Source organism: Gracilinanus agilis, chromosome 2 (genome assembly GCF_016433145.1).
Source record: "Gracilinanus agilis isolate LMUSP501 chromosome 2, AgileGrace, whole genome shotgun sequence".
Classification (NCBI taxonomy): Eukaryota; Metazoa; Chordata; class Mammalia; order Didelphimorphia; family Didelphidae; genus Gracilinanus; species Gracilinanus agilis.
In genome coordinates this window covers 680058986-680077902 of record NC_058131.1, presented here as the reverse complement: position 1 = coordinate 680077902, position 18917 = coordinate 680058986, and the positions used below count along the sequence as shown (strand labels likewise).

The following is an 18917-nucleotide window of genomic DNA, read 5'->3' as shown; positions in this document are numbered from 1 at the left end:
ATATCACAGTGGAATTATCTAGCACTGTTCCTGGGGATAGTTATAATAGGATGTTGCAGTTCATCGATCTCTAAGATAGCCTGAGTAACCTAGAAATTCAAATCTGTAATCAAGTCTCTGTAAAGGAGCATTGAAATTGGAAAGGAAAAAAAAAGGGGGGACTCAAATTCAGTCCTTGTATCCTGTCACACATATTGTATTTATTTTTTGGTTGATTGTTTTAAGATCTAATTCTGTTAAGTTACTGTGTTTTGGCTATTGGTTGTGTTCTGTTGCATTATCTTTGTACCTCCCCATATGACTAGACTGGAGACAAATGAATGAAAAATCTGAAGTGATTTTTACTATTGTAGTCCTTGCCTCCAAAATACAATGGGTGGGACACATAAAAGACATGCCTTTAGAGCTTAGTCTCATGCCAAAGGAGGGAGAAAACCCAAGGGGTTTGGTTACCCCATAATGGATTATAGTCTTATACAAGAGGTGGGAAAGTTTTCCTAAGGGGTGTGGTACCCCTAAATGGCCAATAAGAGGGAGCATTTCATATGGAGTAGCTTCTAAATGATTTTTTAATGTATATTAAAAGGAATGTCAAATTAAAGATAGAGAACAAAACTGAAGTTACTGCTATGAAAGTTTTATATAAAGCTGTTTTCTAAATGAAAATTAATGTATCCCAAGTTGATCCAAATGTTGGTCAGCATCCTCAGGGGCAATGTTGGGAGGGGGCAGGGATTGTATAATTGCCATAAAACTAAAAAAATCTTTTTGAGAAACTTTTCAGGAAAGAGAGCTTGATAACTCTTTGAAGCACCATGAAGATGCCCGAAAGAAACCTCCACAGCATCAGAAAACCTAGAATGAACCATGGAGCATAACTGATTGAACTGTGAGGGGTTGTGATACGTTTATTTTATATGTGTACTCTAATGCCAAAAGGGGATTGCCCCCTAATTGGCTTGTCAGTGCGCCTAGCAAACATTGGTTTGCTCTCTCTCTCTTCCTATCTTTTATTTCCTTCTGATCTCTAACTATTGTAGTTTCTGATTGTGTAAAATGATTCATTGGGGAGATTAGTCTCCCAAAGAGTCACAGGGGGGATTGTGAAAGGGAATTCTTGGTTCTCTGTGAGTTCACACCTTACTTGATGCTAGGTGAGAACAAGCCAGAAACTTAAGAGTTCACACACTCAGAAAGGTGAGGTTCCAAAGGTGACAACTCAGACAATTTGGAAACTGATTGGCCCCCATGAAAAGGGGCAGAGACAGGAAACCACCATAAAAGCAGAAGTCTGGTGAAGGAGTCCAGGAGAGAGTGAACTCCAAGAAGGAAGTCGGCTTCAGGAGTCACCTTCAGCTCTAGTCATTGTCTTGGGTAAGTGGATAGCTGGTTTTCCCTTCCTGACTTCTGGAGATAGTTTAATTCTGACTGAAGGTTAACGAGCCCTGAACTGGAACAATATTTAGTTAGGTAGGTTAATGTCTTTTCTACCCTTTTGTATTTATCTACTTTATAAATAAAAGATTTATAATTTTCATATATTTAGCCAAACCCATTAATTTTAATTAGGCAATGGGGGTTAGGTGACTTGCCCAGGGTCACACAGCTAGGAAGTGTCTGCATCTCTGGGCTGGCTCTTAATCCACTGAGCCACCTAGATGACCCCTAACTACTTCAATATAACTGGTTTCACTTAAAATCCTATCCATTTAATTTGATCAACTTTAGAACTCGATTCTAAGAGAGGGTTAGTTTGCTAGCTTCAGACTCCCAGAGAGGTCTATGGCCCAAAGGAGGTTAAGACCCTCTACCTGCGATGTTTTGGGGCTACAGGTAGAGAAGCCTGTTTCTCCTCCCAGTGATAGTCTCGTGAGCCATAAATTAATTCTAGCAGGACAGCTACAAATCTTCAAGCTGCCCAGGGTGAGATTTAGCTCATACTGGTGGGGGGTCAAGGCTATACCACACGCTAGTCAGTTCCGCCACCTATCAGCGCTGACCTACAAAAGTGATCCCTGAGGAAACTGGGGAAGAAATCTCCGCAAGGGCAGCTCTGTAGGAAAAACTCAAAAAACATCCATGCAGCACACACAGGGTAATGGTTGGTTTATTTTAGATCTCCTTCTCTTGCCTCTCCTGGAAGAATGGAACAACCTTCTCTCTAGGTTTTAAACTATAAAGGAGTGAACAAATGAGCTCACCCTCTTAGACAAATGGCATGCGGGGAAGCTGGATTTCATTGTCCTGAGTTAGGCCAGGGGGGTCCAAAGCAAAAACGGCAAAAAGGACAACCACAGGTACTTCAGGTCCTCCTAAGCACTGTGTGCTTTTCACAGTGTTGTACAGCTCCCCAAGTCTTCAAATGTCCCTCAGCAGAAAGTCTTCCCAGCCTCGCACTGCTGCCCCGTCCCCCAGGAGTGGTCGGGGTTTGGAGGCAGGAGCCCGAGGCAGACGTGGCGCGCTGGCCAATAAACGCTAAAACCAAAGCACGGCTGCTGTCCTGTCTGCATGCCACGGAACACCTGGGCCTTCCTTCAGCTTTATTTTCAGCTTTGCTTTTGTGGCCAATTAACAAGAACAAATTTCTCCTTCACCCGGAAGGAAGGCCCAAGAGAGATCCACAGAGTGGCCCCCGCCAGCCTTCCCGCTTCCTCCTCACGCTGGCCCCCTCCCCCAGACGTGTCTCACAACACGCCCGGAGGCTGGGCGACATACAAGGCCCCCCCGGGAGGGAGACGTGCCCGATGCTCCGGGAGCCGGAGAACTGGCCTAATTCCCACTGCCAGGCAGAAGGGAGCTCCTGTTTGAGCTGCCCCCCTCTACATGCCAGGCTCTACTGTTTGCCAAACAGAGATGCAGAGTTCTTATCTTGAGCAAACTGAAATGTAAATCATGTTTTAAAAAACTGAAAGCACACAGCAAAGTTTCCTCACATTATAAAAATAAAAACATCATGTAATTCATGGTAAACTGTGTTTTCATGATCCTGGTGATCTAACACTTTGGTGCTATTCTTGCAGCATCTGAGGAGTCAACTTGCACCTTGTAATGGAATTAAGTCTGTGTCACATGATTGAGAGAACAATGTATCCTGGACAGGGAAGCGTCTTCCAGTTGCACAGAAGGATCAGAGCACAAACAGCCAATCTTCCATAGCAATTACTCAGCCTTCCGCCATCGAGGCCAGGCCAGGCGCCCCAGGGCAGAGGCGGCTCTTGTGCTCTCAGACACACAGCAGGCTGCCCGCCCCTTCTTGATCGTCACAATGGAATGTGGCTCCGGCCACCGAGCAATGCACTCCCGGAGAGGCGTCATCCGAAGCCCGGCAGGGCCAGGGCTGACCAGGAGGGGATCCTCCCTCCGGCTCTCCAGGCTCTCTGACAATGCTAAGAAGCTGGGTTAAGTGAGCAATTGGCATTCTGCAGAGAACACACACACACATGCGCAGACACACGCACATCCAGTCTTACCAGTAAAGAGCTAAAATTTCTTGATTAAAATCTAAATGCTTCCCTGTCAACGCCAAGAGGCTGGAATGTGTTTGATACAGTGATTTCTTTGGCTCTCCTCCAATTAGATCTCAAGCTTGCTTAGACACCGGCCTGCCCTTCCTCAGAGGCGCGCCGCCCGTCCCCGTCAGTGCGGGTACACTTCTGAATAGAAAAGTCCTTCTGCTGAAATGGCATCCCCAAGGCCCACCGTCCGGACGGGATCCTTACACACCAGGACGGGGGTGAAATGAAAGGAGACGCCCTCTCGGTGCCACTGCACCACCGGCTCCTCTGGATTCACAGACACTCTGGCGCCCGCCTCCGAGTGGGAAGTCACAAACGCCAGCGGAGCCTTGAGCGACACTCGGCCGCTGTCGATGGTCTCTGTGGCACAAGCCTGTGTCCCCGCCACGCGGGCTCCTGCTGCGACGGATGCCAGCTGGTTGCCCCAGTGCCCGTCCACAGTGGCCACGATGTGGTAGGCCAGAGTATGGAAATGGATGCGGGTGAGGTCCGACGCTCGCTCTTGACTCCTGCCGTGCTCCTTCAGGATCCAGAAGAGAATGTCACTGACGACACCCACGTCGGGGACGCCGCTCCACGCCAGGAGGGAGGAGTGAGGACCAGATGCTGACTGACTAAGGAAGAGCAGCTCTTGTTCATTCAATCCAAGGGAATTCACCAGAGGGAAAACCTGCTAACAAAACAGAAAGATAGTTTTCTTGAGAGGAAAAGCTCAGCCCAAAGGGCCCCTCAAGGCCCTGCCAATAACAGACTCGTAGTTCCCTCGTCAGCTTATCCCCAAAGATCACAGCAGCCTCCACGTCTGGGAAGGGCACAGAACGTGGCCTTGGGTGCCCGACCTCTACCCACATCCCTCAGACTCTGACCTATCTGTGGCAATTGTCTAGAGCAGCGCTGGAAAAGCCTGGCACAGGGGAAGATGCTTCGTTCCCCTCTTCCCAGCACCCAAGGGCATTTTCTGCATGCCTCACCCCTCTGCCCAGCCGTCCGAAGCGGGCACTTCCTCCCTCTGCTCTTAGGGTAATGCAGGGGGCTCACAGGAGATTGAAATTGCAGTCTGGGCACATGAACTTGAAAACCTTCACCAGGGCTGGAGAGGCTCCCTTCTATGGGTCCACTTTAAAATGAGGCCTTTTGGGCACTTGGGCAACTCAACTCTTTGGCTAATGCCAAACTTATCAGATTCCACCTTATAATGAATGGTGTTCAACTCAGTTTCTCAAAGTCATATTTGTTTGGCATTCCCCACCTTAGGGAATGCCTTAACATGTAACAGATGCTCCACCATTGATTGATGAGCTTCTTGTGTATTAATCAATGGAACTATAAGCTCCCAATGGGTCTTGTACAGTTGGGCAACAGTGACAACTGTGAAACCAAACCAAAGGGGAAACCCTGAGGGCATCAGCAAAGAAAGACTTAACATAAAGCCTGAGAGTTTTGCAGAAGTGTTAAGTAAGCAAGCCCTCACCTGCAGGATGAGCCAAGAGAAAAAACAGAGGCGGGGGGGGGGGGGAGGGAGGGAGAAAGAGAGAGAGAGAGAGAGAGGGAGAGAGAGAGAGAGAGAGAGAGAGAGAGAGAGAGAGAGAGAGAGAGACTGGAAATGACAATGGAGAGTAAGGAGTATTCCCTTTGCACACAATCAAAACTATGGGTTCATACTACCTAGGTTCAACCTTGGGATCTTCTTTCACGAATCACTCTTTGGCTTATTGTCAGGAGCAAATGAGATGATCTTTGTAAAGTGCTCAGCACAGTGCCTGGCACACAGAAGATACATAACAAATGCTTTGTTCCCTCAACCACCAGCTTTGGCTTGTGCCTCACCCCGTCTAATTTTTTTCCCTGAGAACATCAGATTTTGGTTCATGTATGGGTATCCACAGTGAAAAGGAAGGGCCCTCAGTTACCATGCAAGCACTCAGGCTAACAAAACATTAAACAGAGGACAAACTTTATTTATCTNAGAGAGAGAGAGAGAGAGAGAGAAAGAGGGAAGGAGAGAGGGAGAGAAGAGAGAGGGAGAGAGAGAGAGAAAGAGGGAAGGAGAGAGGGAGAGGAGAGAGAGAGGGAGAGAGAGAGGGAAGGAGAGAGGAGAGAGAGGAGAGAGAGAAGAGAGGGAGAGAGAGCACGCAAGCGAGAGAGAGCGAGAGAGACAGACACAAAGACAGCAAGAAGAGAGAAAGAGAACTGGGTATGAGTTTAATTGCATTTTTTTTTTTTTAAAGGAAAAAGAGGACGGGCATTCCAAGCTCCACTAGGATATCCATTTATGCCAAACTTTTAGGCATTTGTAGTTCTTTTCTTCTAAACATTCATTTTTAAAATTCCAAGTTCCAAATTCTCTCATTTCTCTGGCCCCTTACCCACCCACTGAGAAGGCAGCAATCTGATTCCCATTATTCATGTGAAGTCATGCAAGATCTTAAACATGATGCAAGAAACATAAAGTGGAAAACAAATATTTCACCGAAAAAGACCTTCAGAACTGCCTTATATCAGTATTGCTGAGAGCAGCCGAGTCTGTCACAGTTGATCATCACATTATTGCTGTTCTGGTTCTGCTCACGTCACTCTGCAGCAGGTCATATTGTTTTTCCAGGCTTTTCTGAAATCCTCCTGCTGCTCATTTCTTACAGCAGAGCAGCATTCCATACTTGTTCAGTTATTTTCCACTATGGGAATGACCATAATTTCCAATTCTCTGCCACCACCTAGAACAGCTAACAAATGTTTTCGCACACACTCTTCCTTGTTCTCGTTGGAGTAGTAATGGTACCTTAATGGCATTGTTGGGTCAGCACAATTTTATAGTCCTTTGGATAAAGTTCCAAATTGTTCTCCTGAAATGGTTGGCCCAGTTCACAACTCCACTAACAATGCACCAGTGTTCCTACTTTTCCACATTCCCCTCTAGCATTTGTTCTTCCTTGTTCTGTCATGTTACCAATTTGATGGGTGCGAGGTGAACAACTATTTATTAAGCACCCACCACATACGAGGCAAGAGGCTAAGGGCTAGTGGTGAGAGCCGGCTTCAGGCAGGAAGAACTGGCTCACGTACCCTTCTTGACACACACTGGCTGCTGTGTGACCAAGTAAATTCATCTCTTAGTGCAACTAAGCAACTGTAGATACTGAACGAGTCCCCTCATTGCCTGTAGCTTCTTAAACTGACATTCAGGCATCCAGGGCAGGAAGACTTTGCAGGGGGGCAAGAATAGAGAGATTAAAAGTGGGATGTGAACCACTGTTTGAATAACTCAGGCTCTCTCACCATCTGCTGTTCCAGGTTGCATTTAATACGTGCTTCCTCATGACTTATACTTAAGAAATCTTAATTTCGTTGGTGCAAAGAAAAGCCTCAGATTCTACTGACGTAGATGATATCTTTTTTCCAATGAATTCAGCTCAAGTGTGCCTTAGGTTGAACTATCTCAGTTCTCTAACCATCCTCAGGATTCAAGTATATTATCAGCCTCATTTAGTATTAAAACTTAAAATGCAGACACACACATTTGATGTGGAACTTGTTTTGCTATACTTATGACAGAGGTAAATTTGTTTTTCTTTTGTTTTTTATTAACTTGGAGGTGAGGGAAGTAAGGAAATAATTAAAAAAATATAACAACAACAGTAATAATAGCCAATATTTCTATAGCACTTAATATGCGCCAGACATATATTATTATCTCACCTGGTGATCACAATGACTCTGTAAGGGAGGGGTTATTTTGATCCCCATTTTACAGATGAAGAAACTGAGGCAAATATAAAAAAAGTCAAATGACTTGTCCAGGGCCATTGAGCTAGTACTGTTATATAAATAAAGAGATGTATAGAGATGTTAAGAGGAGAGGATAGCCTAAACTGGATACTACCACTGGCAATTGTGTGACTGCAGTGGAGTCCAGATAGGTGGCTAGGGCAAAATCAACTGAGGCTTGCCCTAACTAGATGATGTGACACCTCCCTCCTTTATAACAGTGCCCAGGCAGGATCCTTCAGGTCAATGGATGGTATCCCTTCAGGTCCCACCTGGGGTTGATTGATAATGGATATTGGGCTCTATCAGCTTTGGTAACAGTTTATCTGACTGCGCGACTCCCTTTCCAGAGAAGCTATGAAATAACCAATCCAGGAAGGTACTTGAAAGGCTTTAACTGTTTTTAGCAAAGATGGAGTACTGGGAATGGATAGAGGAATTGGGAAACCCTACCTACTTTGGTGATAATAAACCCTCAGAGCTGTAGGCAGGTAATTGATTCTGGTAGTTAGCTCCTCTGGCTCAGCCTGGCCAAAGCCAAACCAGAGTAAGCAAGCTGCTGCTTGATGTTTCAGCTTCTTTCTGCTGGATGTTATGCCTAAACAGCCTTTAGTGATCCACCCTTTCCACCCACTTCTTCTCCTGCCGATTTCCTGGATCCCTCCCGGGCCCTGGGAAACCTAGATAACTATAGATAATTGATTCCTAATATCTAGGGGCAGTAGAATCAGAAGAGAGATGGTCTGGGTACAGGTTGACAATGTTATCAGGAACAAAACAGGAGGATCTTGCAAGGTTGAGCCCAGCAAGTCTCAATCCCAAAAGACCAGGATCCACAGATCTCCAGTCCAAAGGAAGGAAAGGAACCAAAAGTCAGGGCTGCCAGGGAATTTATACCCTCTGGGCCAACCGCTCTCTCTCTTGTCCTCAAGGCCCCTGGGAACATTCCAAGACCCAACGGATCTCACCCATCAATCAAGGGTGAGACTCTCTGCTCCCAGAGTTTCAATATAACAGTACATATCTGAGGCTGAATTTGAATTCAGATCTTCCTGACCTTAGGTCCCACACTCTGGTAACTGAGCCAGCCAGCTGGCTTACTGTAAAGAGATAAACACTTTTCTAGTTAAGCAACTCTATAGCCAAACTGCTAAGTCATCTTTCTGAAGTCTGATGTTCTATTTCAAAAGAATCCTAGCTCTTCACCAGGGTTCTAAGCTAAACTTAGGTTAAAAACAATCTATATGGTGTTCTGGGTTAGTAAAGAACAAAGGTTTTTTTTGTTTGTTTTTTAACATAAAGGATCTTTTCCTCTTTGTAGCAGTTCTTCTTATAATGGTAAAAAACTGGAGGCTAACGACAAGTCCAACATTTAGGAATGGCTAAAAAAGTTGTGGCCTAAAAATGTGATGTGAAAGAAATGAGGAAAGAGAAGATTTCAAAAGGACACAGAAAGGCTTGTACGAACTGATGCAGAGTGAAGGGAGCAGAACCAGAGGCACAATGTGCATGAAAACATCAATATTTTGAGGATTTTAAAATAAACTGATAAAGAATGAAATGAGTAAAACCGGGAGAACAATTCATACTACAACAACACTACTATAAAAACAAACAACTTTAAAGCCACAAGCAGTCTGGCAAATACAAGGACCTGCCTGATTCCAGAGGAACTATGAGGAAACATGCTATCCATGACTGAGAGGTGGAGTCTGAGGCACAATTCACTGATACAGATAAAGATTTCTGTTATACAGCCAATGAGGGAATTTGTTTTGCGTGACTACCCATTGTTGGTTATAAGAGATTTATTTTTTCTTCTTCCAATGGGAAATGGACAAAATGGATTTTTGTTAATTGAAATTAAAAACCCAAACGCTATCTCCCATTTTAGAATCACACATTTTGGGGTATGGCCAATGTGGAATTAATTTTGAATATTCATGATAGGGATAGTTTCACATTCCAAGGCAGAAGAAGGGTAAGGACTAGGCATTTGGAGTTAAGTGACTTGCCCATGGTCATATAGGTAGGAACTATCTAAAGTCAAATTTGAACCAGGACCTCTTGGGTCTGGCTCTCTATCCACTGAGCCACCTAGCATTGAGTCCACCTTGATTTTTGTTTATTTAAAAGAAAATGGAGATGGGGATGGTATGAAATGCTGCCTGCACTTTCAGATGAGGTCCCTGCTTTGTTAGTTTTACATAATGATTTTACTTTGTTACAAGAGATCTCTTATGATATGGGAGTAATCTGCAAATGTTTGTGATATCAAAACAAAAGCCATCCATAAAACTTAATAGCACCACCACACGAAGGCATTAACAGTGCACTCTCCTTGGGGTTACCTGATGCATGATACTGCTCATAAGTTCCCGATCAGTCATACTGGCCAATTCTAAGTGAACAGGAATGTCCGTAGGTATATCAGAGATAGACATCACAGCCTGCGATGGGAAAGAAGAGATACCATCATTGCTTAAGAATGGGGGGAAAAGCAAAAAAGAAAAAAGGCAGCCTCCCTGCCCCCCAGAAAGGTGGGGAATCTGATGTTCTCCTGCCACTTCTGTATGGCTGAGGTTTCCCAGGGTTCTGGGTAATCGGTAACCCCTGATCGGTACTTCACACAAAGTGGGCTAATGAGGCCCTGCTGAGTCATTAACACTGCAGGGAAATAACCTCTTGTTACGTCTCTAGCATCCTCCTAGGAAACTAAACTGAAGGGCTGAGGCCTTCGGAGCTCTCAAAAATGGCAGCTGTTTTAGGCCAGAACAATCAAAGATGTAGACAGAACACTTTCAAGCACATAACAGACACTTTTTTATGGGGAATAGCCACCAAGATGGAGACAAGGAGAAGCCTGCAGAAGTTTCTAGGAAGCACAAGGAATGAGGCTCATTTTGTTCAAGTTTTGCAAAGAATAAGAATGTTTACCTCCTGAAGTCTCTTCTTCTGAATCTCCTTGGTCTGCCCTTCCATCATGTGCAATCCAGACAGGACCACAAGGTCTGGCTGAAACTCTTCCAGACTGGACACAAACACTTCCAGCATATTCATGGCTCCATTGGATAGATCATGTGAGAAGATGAACCGGTTGGCATTGGGTGCAGTCAACGGTCCCCACTGCTCCCCTAGATGAGCCCAGTCACCAGAATAGAAAGAAAAAGAAAAATAATTTCAACCTCCTTGGATGTAAACTGTAGTTTTGGTGTTAAAATCTTAGTCCTAAGAATAAAAAAACCCTCTTCTTCAGAGCTGGTGTTCTTGAGATGAGCATAGAACTTCATTTGAAACAGCCTTCCCTTTAAATTTTCAGATAATTCAAGAATCTGACAAAAGCCAATCAAACAAGCTCTGTTCATTTAAATTGTAAAAATACTTCTTGAATCTTCTATCAAAGCACATTCAGCAGAGGATATATTGGGAAGTGTGCACCCACTTTCAGGTCCCTACTGGTAATAAGGAGACAGGTTCCAGGAGATGTGACAATAGCAATACATATTTTTAATTTTTTTAAATTTTAATTCATCCTTGCTTCCCTTGATCACTCCCTAAAGAATTTACTTTCCTTCAAACAATCTGTTGTATCATCAAATACATCTTTGAGAACATCTCTTCTGATGTGATCTTGGACTATTACTTTAGGTCAAGGAATGTGTCATCAACTAAATTCTTACCTACTCTAGGGGCTAACACAGTATGTGCTAAGAATTTATGGACAGATGTGATATTTCCAGAAGAGAACGGGGGTCAGGAAGGTCCTTTCATAGCTAAATTTAGATGAAGGAAGACTATCAAGTACATGGAAGGGAAGAAAACTTTCCCCAAAATAGCTCCAAACATTGATGAACCCTAAAGCTAGAAGGGAAGGAACACCCATTCAGAGGTAGTTGACACTGTCTCGTTTTCTGCATTATCTCATGAATTAAAGCTTAATATATATGTGACTTCAATTTGTTCTCTGATAAGCTTTCAAATATACATTCTAAAAGTCAACCAGATGAGGTGTATCTGGAATTTGCTTAGACAAAGAACATTTAGTCCTGGATTTCAAAATTAAAACTAAGGATGTCAAAAGGAGCTAATTACAGCCACCATAAAATGTGTAAAAACAGAGTCGTCTTAAGAATTAAAAGGTCAGATATTTTTGGATAGTCAAAAATTCATTCAAATTTCTTTCCATACTGTTTCAGATAATTTGTGTATTTCTTCAGAAAAAAGTTCCAGTTCTAAGATAAACAAACCAAGACAAGAGCTTGCTTATATTGGGATCCCTTTTTTCCTCATAGTTGCTGGTTAACCATCTCATTTTATTGAATTTCCTAAAGTCCTATGATACAGATATACAGGGCCAGAGCAAACCTTGGAGACTTAAGAGAAATTCGGAAATTTGGAGAGCAAACCCTTCTAGAAAGGCTTCTGAGGAATAGGAACTGGAAAGGCACTTCAAAGCCATCTAGTCTCATTCTGGGCTATGTAGTAAGGAAATCAGGATATTGATTAAGTATTGATTAAAACAAGATATTTGATAAAGAGATCTCTGAGGGTGCAGGCAAGGCAGAGTGCTGGGCATGAGACAAGAACCTGGAAGGAGGAACAAAGGAAAAGAGGTCCTGTCACTGACTTTTCTCTCTGGCTGCTGGTGAGAGGGAAGAGAAAGAACTCTGAAAATCATCTGAAGAGGTTTTCTACTTTCTTGACTGAGAGAAGTCATCTCTAAGAAGAAGCTGGTAGATGTTTTGCTGGAGAACAGTTTGGAGAAAGAGAGACTGAAGGCTGTTTGCCTGGACTCTGGCCATACCAGGGTGACTTGATTGTCAGTTAGCAGCTGCTATTTTGGCTGACTGACTCTATATGTACTTGGAGATATCTTTATCAAGTTAAGTTAACTGAATAAGGATTTTTGTTAGATAATAGTCAGACTGTGTTTTGGTTTTTTTTTTAGTAAGTGCTAGGCAGTTTTAGTGTAGCTGGAAGAACTGAAGGCTTTGTCGTGAGACAGATGTAAAAGGTGGGTGAAAAGTTAGTTCCCTGTTTAAGGCAGTGATGGGCCTGCGGGCCAGATGCGGCCCCCTGAAATGTTTTCTCTGGCTGCAGACATCATTCCTAATCTGACGAATACAAACGAGTAGGATACAATACAATGAAACTTCCAAAGAGTTGCCTTAGAAACAGACTGACAGAGGAGCATTTCCTTTCCTTTGGCCCCCTCTTTAAAAAGTTTGCCCATCACTGGTTAAAGGCTTTCCTTGTTATTAATCCTTATATTTATATCTTTTAATTATAAATAAATATATTTTGTATGAATTTATAGTCTCCAAGTACAAGTGCATGCTGACTTGGTGAAGGGAAGTCACTCCTGGCTTTCCTTCTGAGGGGAGAGCTGGAAGATACGTTTGTGAACAACAACAAAGCATCTTACCACAGCCTCCCCTTCACAACAACAGAAAATCTCAACACTTCAACTATCAAGAGTGAAGCAACTGACACTCAGAGAGGTTACATGAAATGCTAAAGGTTAAAAAGGAACTAAATTAAATGAGTAGAGTCATCAATCCTTACATCCTCTGACAGTCACTTCTCTGGAAGGTAAGGAAGACCCAGCTATTTCCCAAGAAATATTGATCTTATCTTAATCTATATTAAACTTACCCCTAATAATAAATCTGGAGTGGGTTGCTAATTCTTAGGAACTCCAATATACCTCTTTCAGACCTGGATATTATAAGTCCAGAAAAATATTTAGCCAGCCCAATCTCACAAAGCACATTAACTAGTTATCACAAATTATTAGATTAAAACTAATGTCCAAAAGACCAAAGTTATGGAAGAATATGGATGAAAAAGGTATCAAAAGAAATACTGATTAAACAAAAGTTTTCATAGTCCAAAAAGGGTATTAAATTATGATCTCTAGGGCACAGGGCCTGCCAAATATCAATTTAATCCTTTAAAAAAACAAAAACAAAAAATAAAACTAAGTATCAGTTCCAAGGCAGAAGAGCAGCAAGGGCTAGGCAACTTGGGTTAAGTGACTTACCCAGGGTCACATAGCTGGGAAGTATCTGAGTTCAAATTTGAATCCAGGTCCTTAAGACAACAGGCCCAGCACTCTATCCATTGTACTACCTAGCTGCCCAGTGGCAATTTTAGTTCTGAAGTGCTTAAGAAAAGCCTTGTTTTGGCATGTAAGAAAATGAGTTGTATATAACTGGGAAAGTCACAGAGAATTGTCCTATCTCATCCAAGGGAGGACAGCCAGAGCCAGAAGTGATGAGAAGCTCTCCTTGAATCTCGGGCAAAGGACATATAAGGACCAGAGCAGATCTGTGCCAAGGTTATTTCAGAACACCACATGGGAAGGGTGGTTGGAACCAGATTAGAAAAGCACGATACAGGATACACTGGAGGAGTTGGCCACCTGTCTAACCTGTCCATCCTCCTCCATCTTTATTCTTACTAGGTTGCTTTCACTCCCTAATCTCATCTTCAGTGAGGACAGCATGGCCCTAAGGCTGGATTCTCTTCTGTAAAAGCCAAAGGAAAGGGAGAAAGGTGACTAATACTTGTGAATGAAGAGTGCCTATATAAGACAGAAGAGACGAAAGAGAGAAATGGGAAAATAAAGGATTCTGGAGAGGTAAAAGGTCTAGTAAACAGAAATTGTGACCCCAAAGAGAAAAACCCTCATGATAGAGCCTAAGGAAGCAATATCCTATGCTTCAGAGAATGAGAAGAACCAACAAGTAAGTGGTGCCAAGGAAAGCTCTCACACTCCAGGAGAACAAGAGATACCAAGAAGAAGGTGAATCAGATGGCTGCTCTGTTCCTAGGACTCAGACACGCACACAACAAAGGAGGCTGCAGCAACAAGTGTGTGCTTGTGCCAGCACTATGTCCTGGAGATCCAAAGATAAAAACAAGGACAATTCCTGGCCTTAAGAAATCTACCTTCTACTAGGGAGAAATAACATCTACAGAGATGAGAAAACACAAAATAGATACAAAGTAAATTCTGAGTAAAATGGAAGAGAGAAGCTCAGGAAAGTTCTCATGTGGAAACGGCCCCTGAGTTCAGCCAAGGGACAGAGGCCAGGCCATCATGCATTTCAGGAGTGGAGGACAGACTGACAGACACTACTCCCTACCACTAAAAGGACTAAGAAGTAAATTCTAGTCAGGAAATCCAAAATACTTAGGTAAAGGCCTGTACCTGGCTCATCACCCCCTACTTTTCTCAGTCAAAGATAAGGACTTTAGAATAAAGGGAGGGAAAAGATGGCTAAGGAGATGATCTCCAAAGAAAGGGATCTGGTTTTCTGGACCATGATTTAAGACACTAAAATGAGCTGTTATAAATAAAAATTGATCTGGAGGCTTATTACTAGATTTACAAGTACTTATTAGTAAAGAGAGTGATATTGATAGAGGGAGAGAGAGGAAGAGCCCTTCTAGATCTGAAACTTCATTCAGGCCAAGCCTGGGCTCGCCAGAGATGGCATGAGAGATAAGGAGCATCTCAGAGAGAAAAAACATCAGTCTAATAGATAAGGAAATTAAGAGAGAGCATCTTGGCTTCCAGCACTTGTTAAAAGACCCTGTACTGTAGCTCCACCTCTGGGGCCCTTGAACTGGCTCTGCTTCCTGAAGGGAACCCAGGCGACAGGCCTTCCAACATGCCCTGCAACTTGGTGATTCCTATGTCCCACCCCACCGTGCGCAAGATCCAACTCCCTGAAATAAAGTACTGCATGCGAGGGTCTTGGCTAGTGACAAAGTATAACTTGAAAACTAGGTAGAATGTATTAGCCCAGAGACTTTCCCATCTATCTAAGTGGGCTTCAAACTGAAAACTGGATAGTGTTGTTGGCATTTGGGGATTGTATCTTTTGTATTAAGAAGTGCCAGTTGGTTAACTTTGTAAAAGTTAATGTAGTCTGGGAAGAACAGTGGGGCCTCCTCTAAGGAATTAACCAGTGATTCCCAAAGTAGGTGCTGCAGTGATCCAGGAGAGCGGTGATGGCCACAGGTGCATTTATCTTTCCTATTAATTGCTATTAAAATTTTTTAAAAAAATTAATTTCCAGGGGGCTAAGTAATATTTTTTTCTGGAAAGGGGGTGGTAGGCCAAAAAAGTTTGGGAACCACTGAGTTAAACTGACACATTGTGGAAGCAGTTGTTTCCTGTTTATTAAGGTTTTGAGGACTAAAGTTTTAACAGAAAGGTAAAGCATGGAAAATCCTAAAAACTAATGGGTTTTTACCTTCTACCAACCCAAAGTTAAGATTCCTCATGGAACTGTCTTGTCCAGTCAGAACCGGACCTTCTCTATTTCCTTATTTCTATCTTACCCCAAATCTATCTAGCTAAGCGTATTTCTAATTATTATTCTTATAATATTCAGTACTGCCTCCATTTTTACCCCGTCTCTGGGAAGGGGAGGGAGAAAGAGAGAGAGAGAGAGAGAGAGAGAGAGAGAGAGAGAGAGAAGAAACATGGTTAGGAACAGTCAGGTGAATACCAAAGAGGAAAAAGAAATATATCTCATTATGGAAGCTGATGACAGATCTGTTTAGCCAAATGAGAGGAGATGTAGAATGATTCCTTTTATGTCTAATAAAATTAACCTAGAGACAAGTAGTAGTCATAGGAGAGTAAAACTACTCAAGACATCTGTTGACAGTCTCATCATGCTCAATAGCACAGGATGTGATACATTCATAATTTGTCTCCCTGAAAATATTTCTCAGAAGATGAGAGAAGTGAGAGGAATCAAAATTGACTGAAATATCATAGAATCTTTGAAGTGGAAGAGATTTTAGAGGTCACCCGGATCACTCATACCTGAACAGGAATGCCCTCTCCAATAGTGATATCCACTTTTTATTTTATTTTATTTTATTTTTTTATTTTAAACCCTTAACTTCTGTCTATTGGTTCATAGGTGAAAGATTGGTAAGGGTAGGCAATGGGGGTCAAGTGACTTGCCCAGGGTCACACAGCTGAGAAGTGGCTGAGGCCAGATTTGAACCCAGGACTCCTGTCTCTAGGCCTGGCTCTCAATCCACTGAGCTACCCAGCTGCCCCCTGATATCCACTTTTTAAAACTGCTCACCCTATCAGTAAAAAGAAAAATTATGAACATGCACCTAACATATACAATATATATTTACTTATAAATTATATTCATAACTTTTGCTAAAACATACATTTTAAAGGATGAGAAGATGAACTAATTCCTTTTCCCAAGTGACCAGGTGGCTGCTGGAGGTGGAGGGGAGGGACTGCTTCTTGGCATCCCTATGAAGGGTGCTTTAGCTGGAGGAGAGACAGTTGAGGCAGGCTGCTGTGGAAGTAGTAAGTAGTAAGAACTGTTGTGGAGATGGAAATGACAAGATTCTTCAACTGATAGATAAGTGGAACAAGGAAAGAGTGAAGAAGGAAAGATCAGGCTGAGGCTGTAAACAGGTGATGAGAACAGTCATCAACTTAATAGCATTATATAGGGCTTTAAGGTCTACAAGGTGCTCACCTTATGTTATCTCACTGGAAGCTCATACCAGCTCCATGAAGTGGGGGTTCTCACTGTAATCTGCATTTATAGATGAGAAACTGAGCAAAAGGGACTTAAGTGACCTGCCCAAGGTCCTACTGCCAGGAAGAGCTGAGGCTGCTCTGATCTTGGGCTTCTCCAACACTCTGAACTAGCTGGTCTCACCGAAACCAAACAGGGCAACAGGGCTGGGCTGAGGGGGAAGGTGAGCTCCATGGTCTGTGGCCTTTTCTAGAGCAGTGATGGCGTGCCAGCCTGGCCCCCACCCAACAACCCAGACTGAGTGCTACACCATACTCCAGACAGGGGAGGGGCGGGGGAAGTGCAGAATGTCCTCTGGCACATGAAGAGGGGGAGGGGAACAACTCTGCTCTGAGTCCCCCTGGCTTTCTAGTAAGAATGCTGGTGGGCAACGGCAGGCATGCCCAGAGAGGGCTCTGACTGTCCTTTTTTTTTTTTTTTTTTTTTGGGCATGTGTGCCAATAGGTTCACCATCTCAGTCCTAGCAGATTCCCATCTATTTTGACTGCTGCCTTCTCTGAGAACACTAATACTATTACAGCTCATTTGCATTCAGCAAAGACATGATCAATTTTGCTTCAATGCTGTGTTTTAGCTCTGCCATACTTCTCTGGTTTTATGGACAAGTTTGTACATTCACATCTAGAGTTATGATTAAGTTTGTTTCCCTCTGTCAAATGCTATTATAATTTTTTCTTAAAAAAAAAAAATTCAGCATTAGACATTTGTGAGTCTATCTTATATAGAACAATGTCATCCAAGGATGTTTTTCCCATTTCTCCTTCTACCCTGGATACTGTGCTTTCCCTCCCCACAACCTATCACCCTTTAAAATCTGAATTCACACAAATGTAAAGGCTGGTCATAATTAAGATCTTTATAATGTGGTGAACAGTAGTGAAATAGAAATTACAGAAGCCCTGGGGAATGTCATCTTAAAGTTAGTTTGTTCACTTAAACTTGAAGTGGAAGTTTCGGGCAAACAAGATTAATGACTCACAAATTAGACAACTGAAAGTAAACTACAATTGCACTACAATGACAAACCAATATGAATTCATGTGATAAAAGGCCTGGGGGCTCAATGAGTCAATGATGTGACACAAAGGGCTTCATAGCTGAGAGTCCAAAATACTCTGTCCCTGTAGAGTATTACATTCTGGGCACCATAAGGAAGGAGGGTCACTGACAAATGAAGGACATCCTACCAGAAAAAGCCTGGAGGCCACATGAAGACTGACTGAAGGAACCTTGAAGATGGCAAAGAAATGACATGAAAGCCATCTTTAAATTGCTAAAGGGCTATCACAGGGAGAAAGGATTAGACTTATTCCACTTGACTCCATAAGACAAAACTTGGAGTAATAGGTAGAAATTAAAGGCAATTAGGTGGTTCAGTGGATAGAACACTCTGTACCCAAAGTCATGAAGACCTGGATTCAAATTCGGTCTCAAACCATTAATCAGCTATGTGATCCTAGACAAGTCATTTAACTTATCTATGAGTTTTCTAGGTTATAATAGCACTCCTTCCTTGCAGGGAGTAGGTGCCACATAAAAGCTTATTGCCTTCCTTTCCTTAGGAATTACTGAGAGGTAGATTTTGGCAAAATTTAAAGACAAATTTTCTTAGAGCTATCTAAAAGTGGCCTTTTGACATCAAGTGTTTCCAACTGGGCAAATCTTCTAAACAGATGGAGCATGGCTTGTGGGGGATGGGGGATGTGTTGTAAAACAGATTCCTGTTCAGGTAAGAATTAATGAGGTAGGGACTTCCGGTTAAGATGGCGGCAGAGTAAGGAGCAGCTGCTCGATCTCTCCTGACCGAACCACACAGGACCCCTCAAGGGGAAATAAAAATGAGTCCAGAGGAACGAAGGAACCCCACAACAGGGCGCAGCATTGAAGGTACACAGAATCGGGGCATTTCCACACTTTAAAGCGGTGAAACAGCTCTCACTAAAACACGAGAGGAAGAAGCCCCTCCCCCACCCTCCACACCGCACAAGCCGGTAAACAGGACTGGGGCAACCAGATAATCACTGGCAGCCCCTGAGCC

At 43.1% G+C, this 18917-nt stretch overlaps 1 protein-coding gene across 4 annotated transcripts in view; it reads right to left on the bottom strand.

The window, feature by feature from the left end:
• Window positions 1-2089: 2089 nt before the first annotated feature.
• The window catches only part of ADPGK (ADP dependent glucokinase), a 51274-nt gene continuing 34446 nt past the window's right edge, over window positions 2090-18917 (bottom strand). The window contains exons 5-7 of one of the 4 annotated variants that reach the window (XM_044659124.1): window positions 10218-10414; window positions 9632-9730; window positions 2090-4188 (exon numbers count right to left, since the gene is read on the bottom strand). In XM_044659124.1, the coding sequence (XP_044515059.1) occupies window positions 3637-4188; window positions 9632-9730; window positions 10218-10414 (848 nt within the window). In that variant the 3' untranslated portion in view covers window positions 2090-3636. The remainder of the gene's footprint in view (window positions 4189-9631; window positions 9731-10217; window positions 10415-18917) is intronic. The other 3 variants (XM_044659125.1, XM_044659126.1, XM_044659127.1) reach the window with 3 other exon arrangements.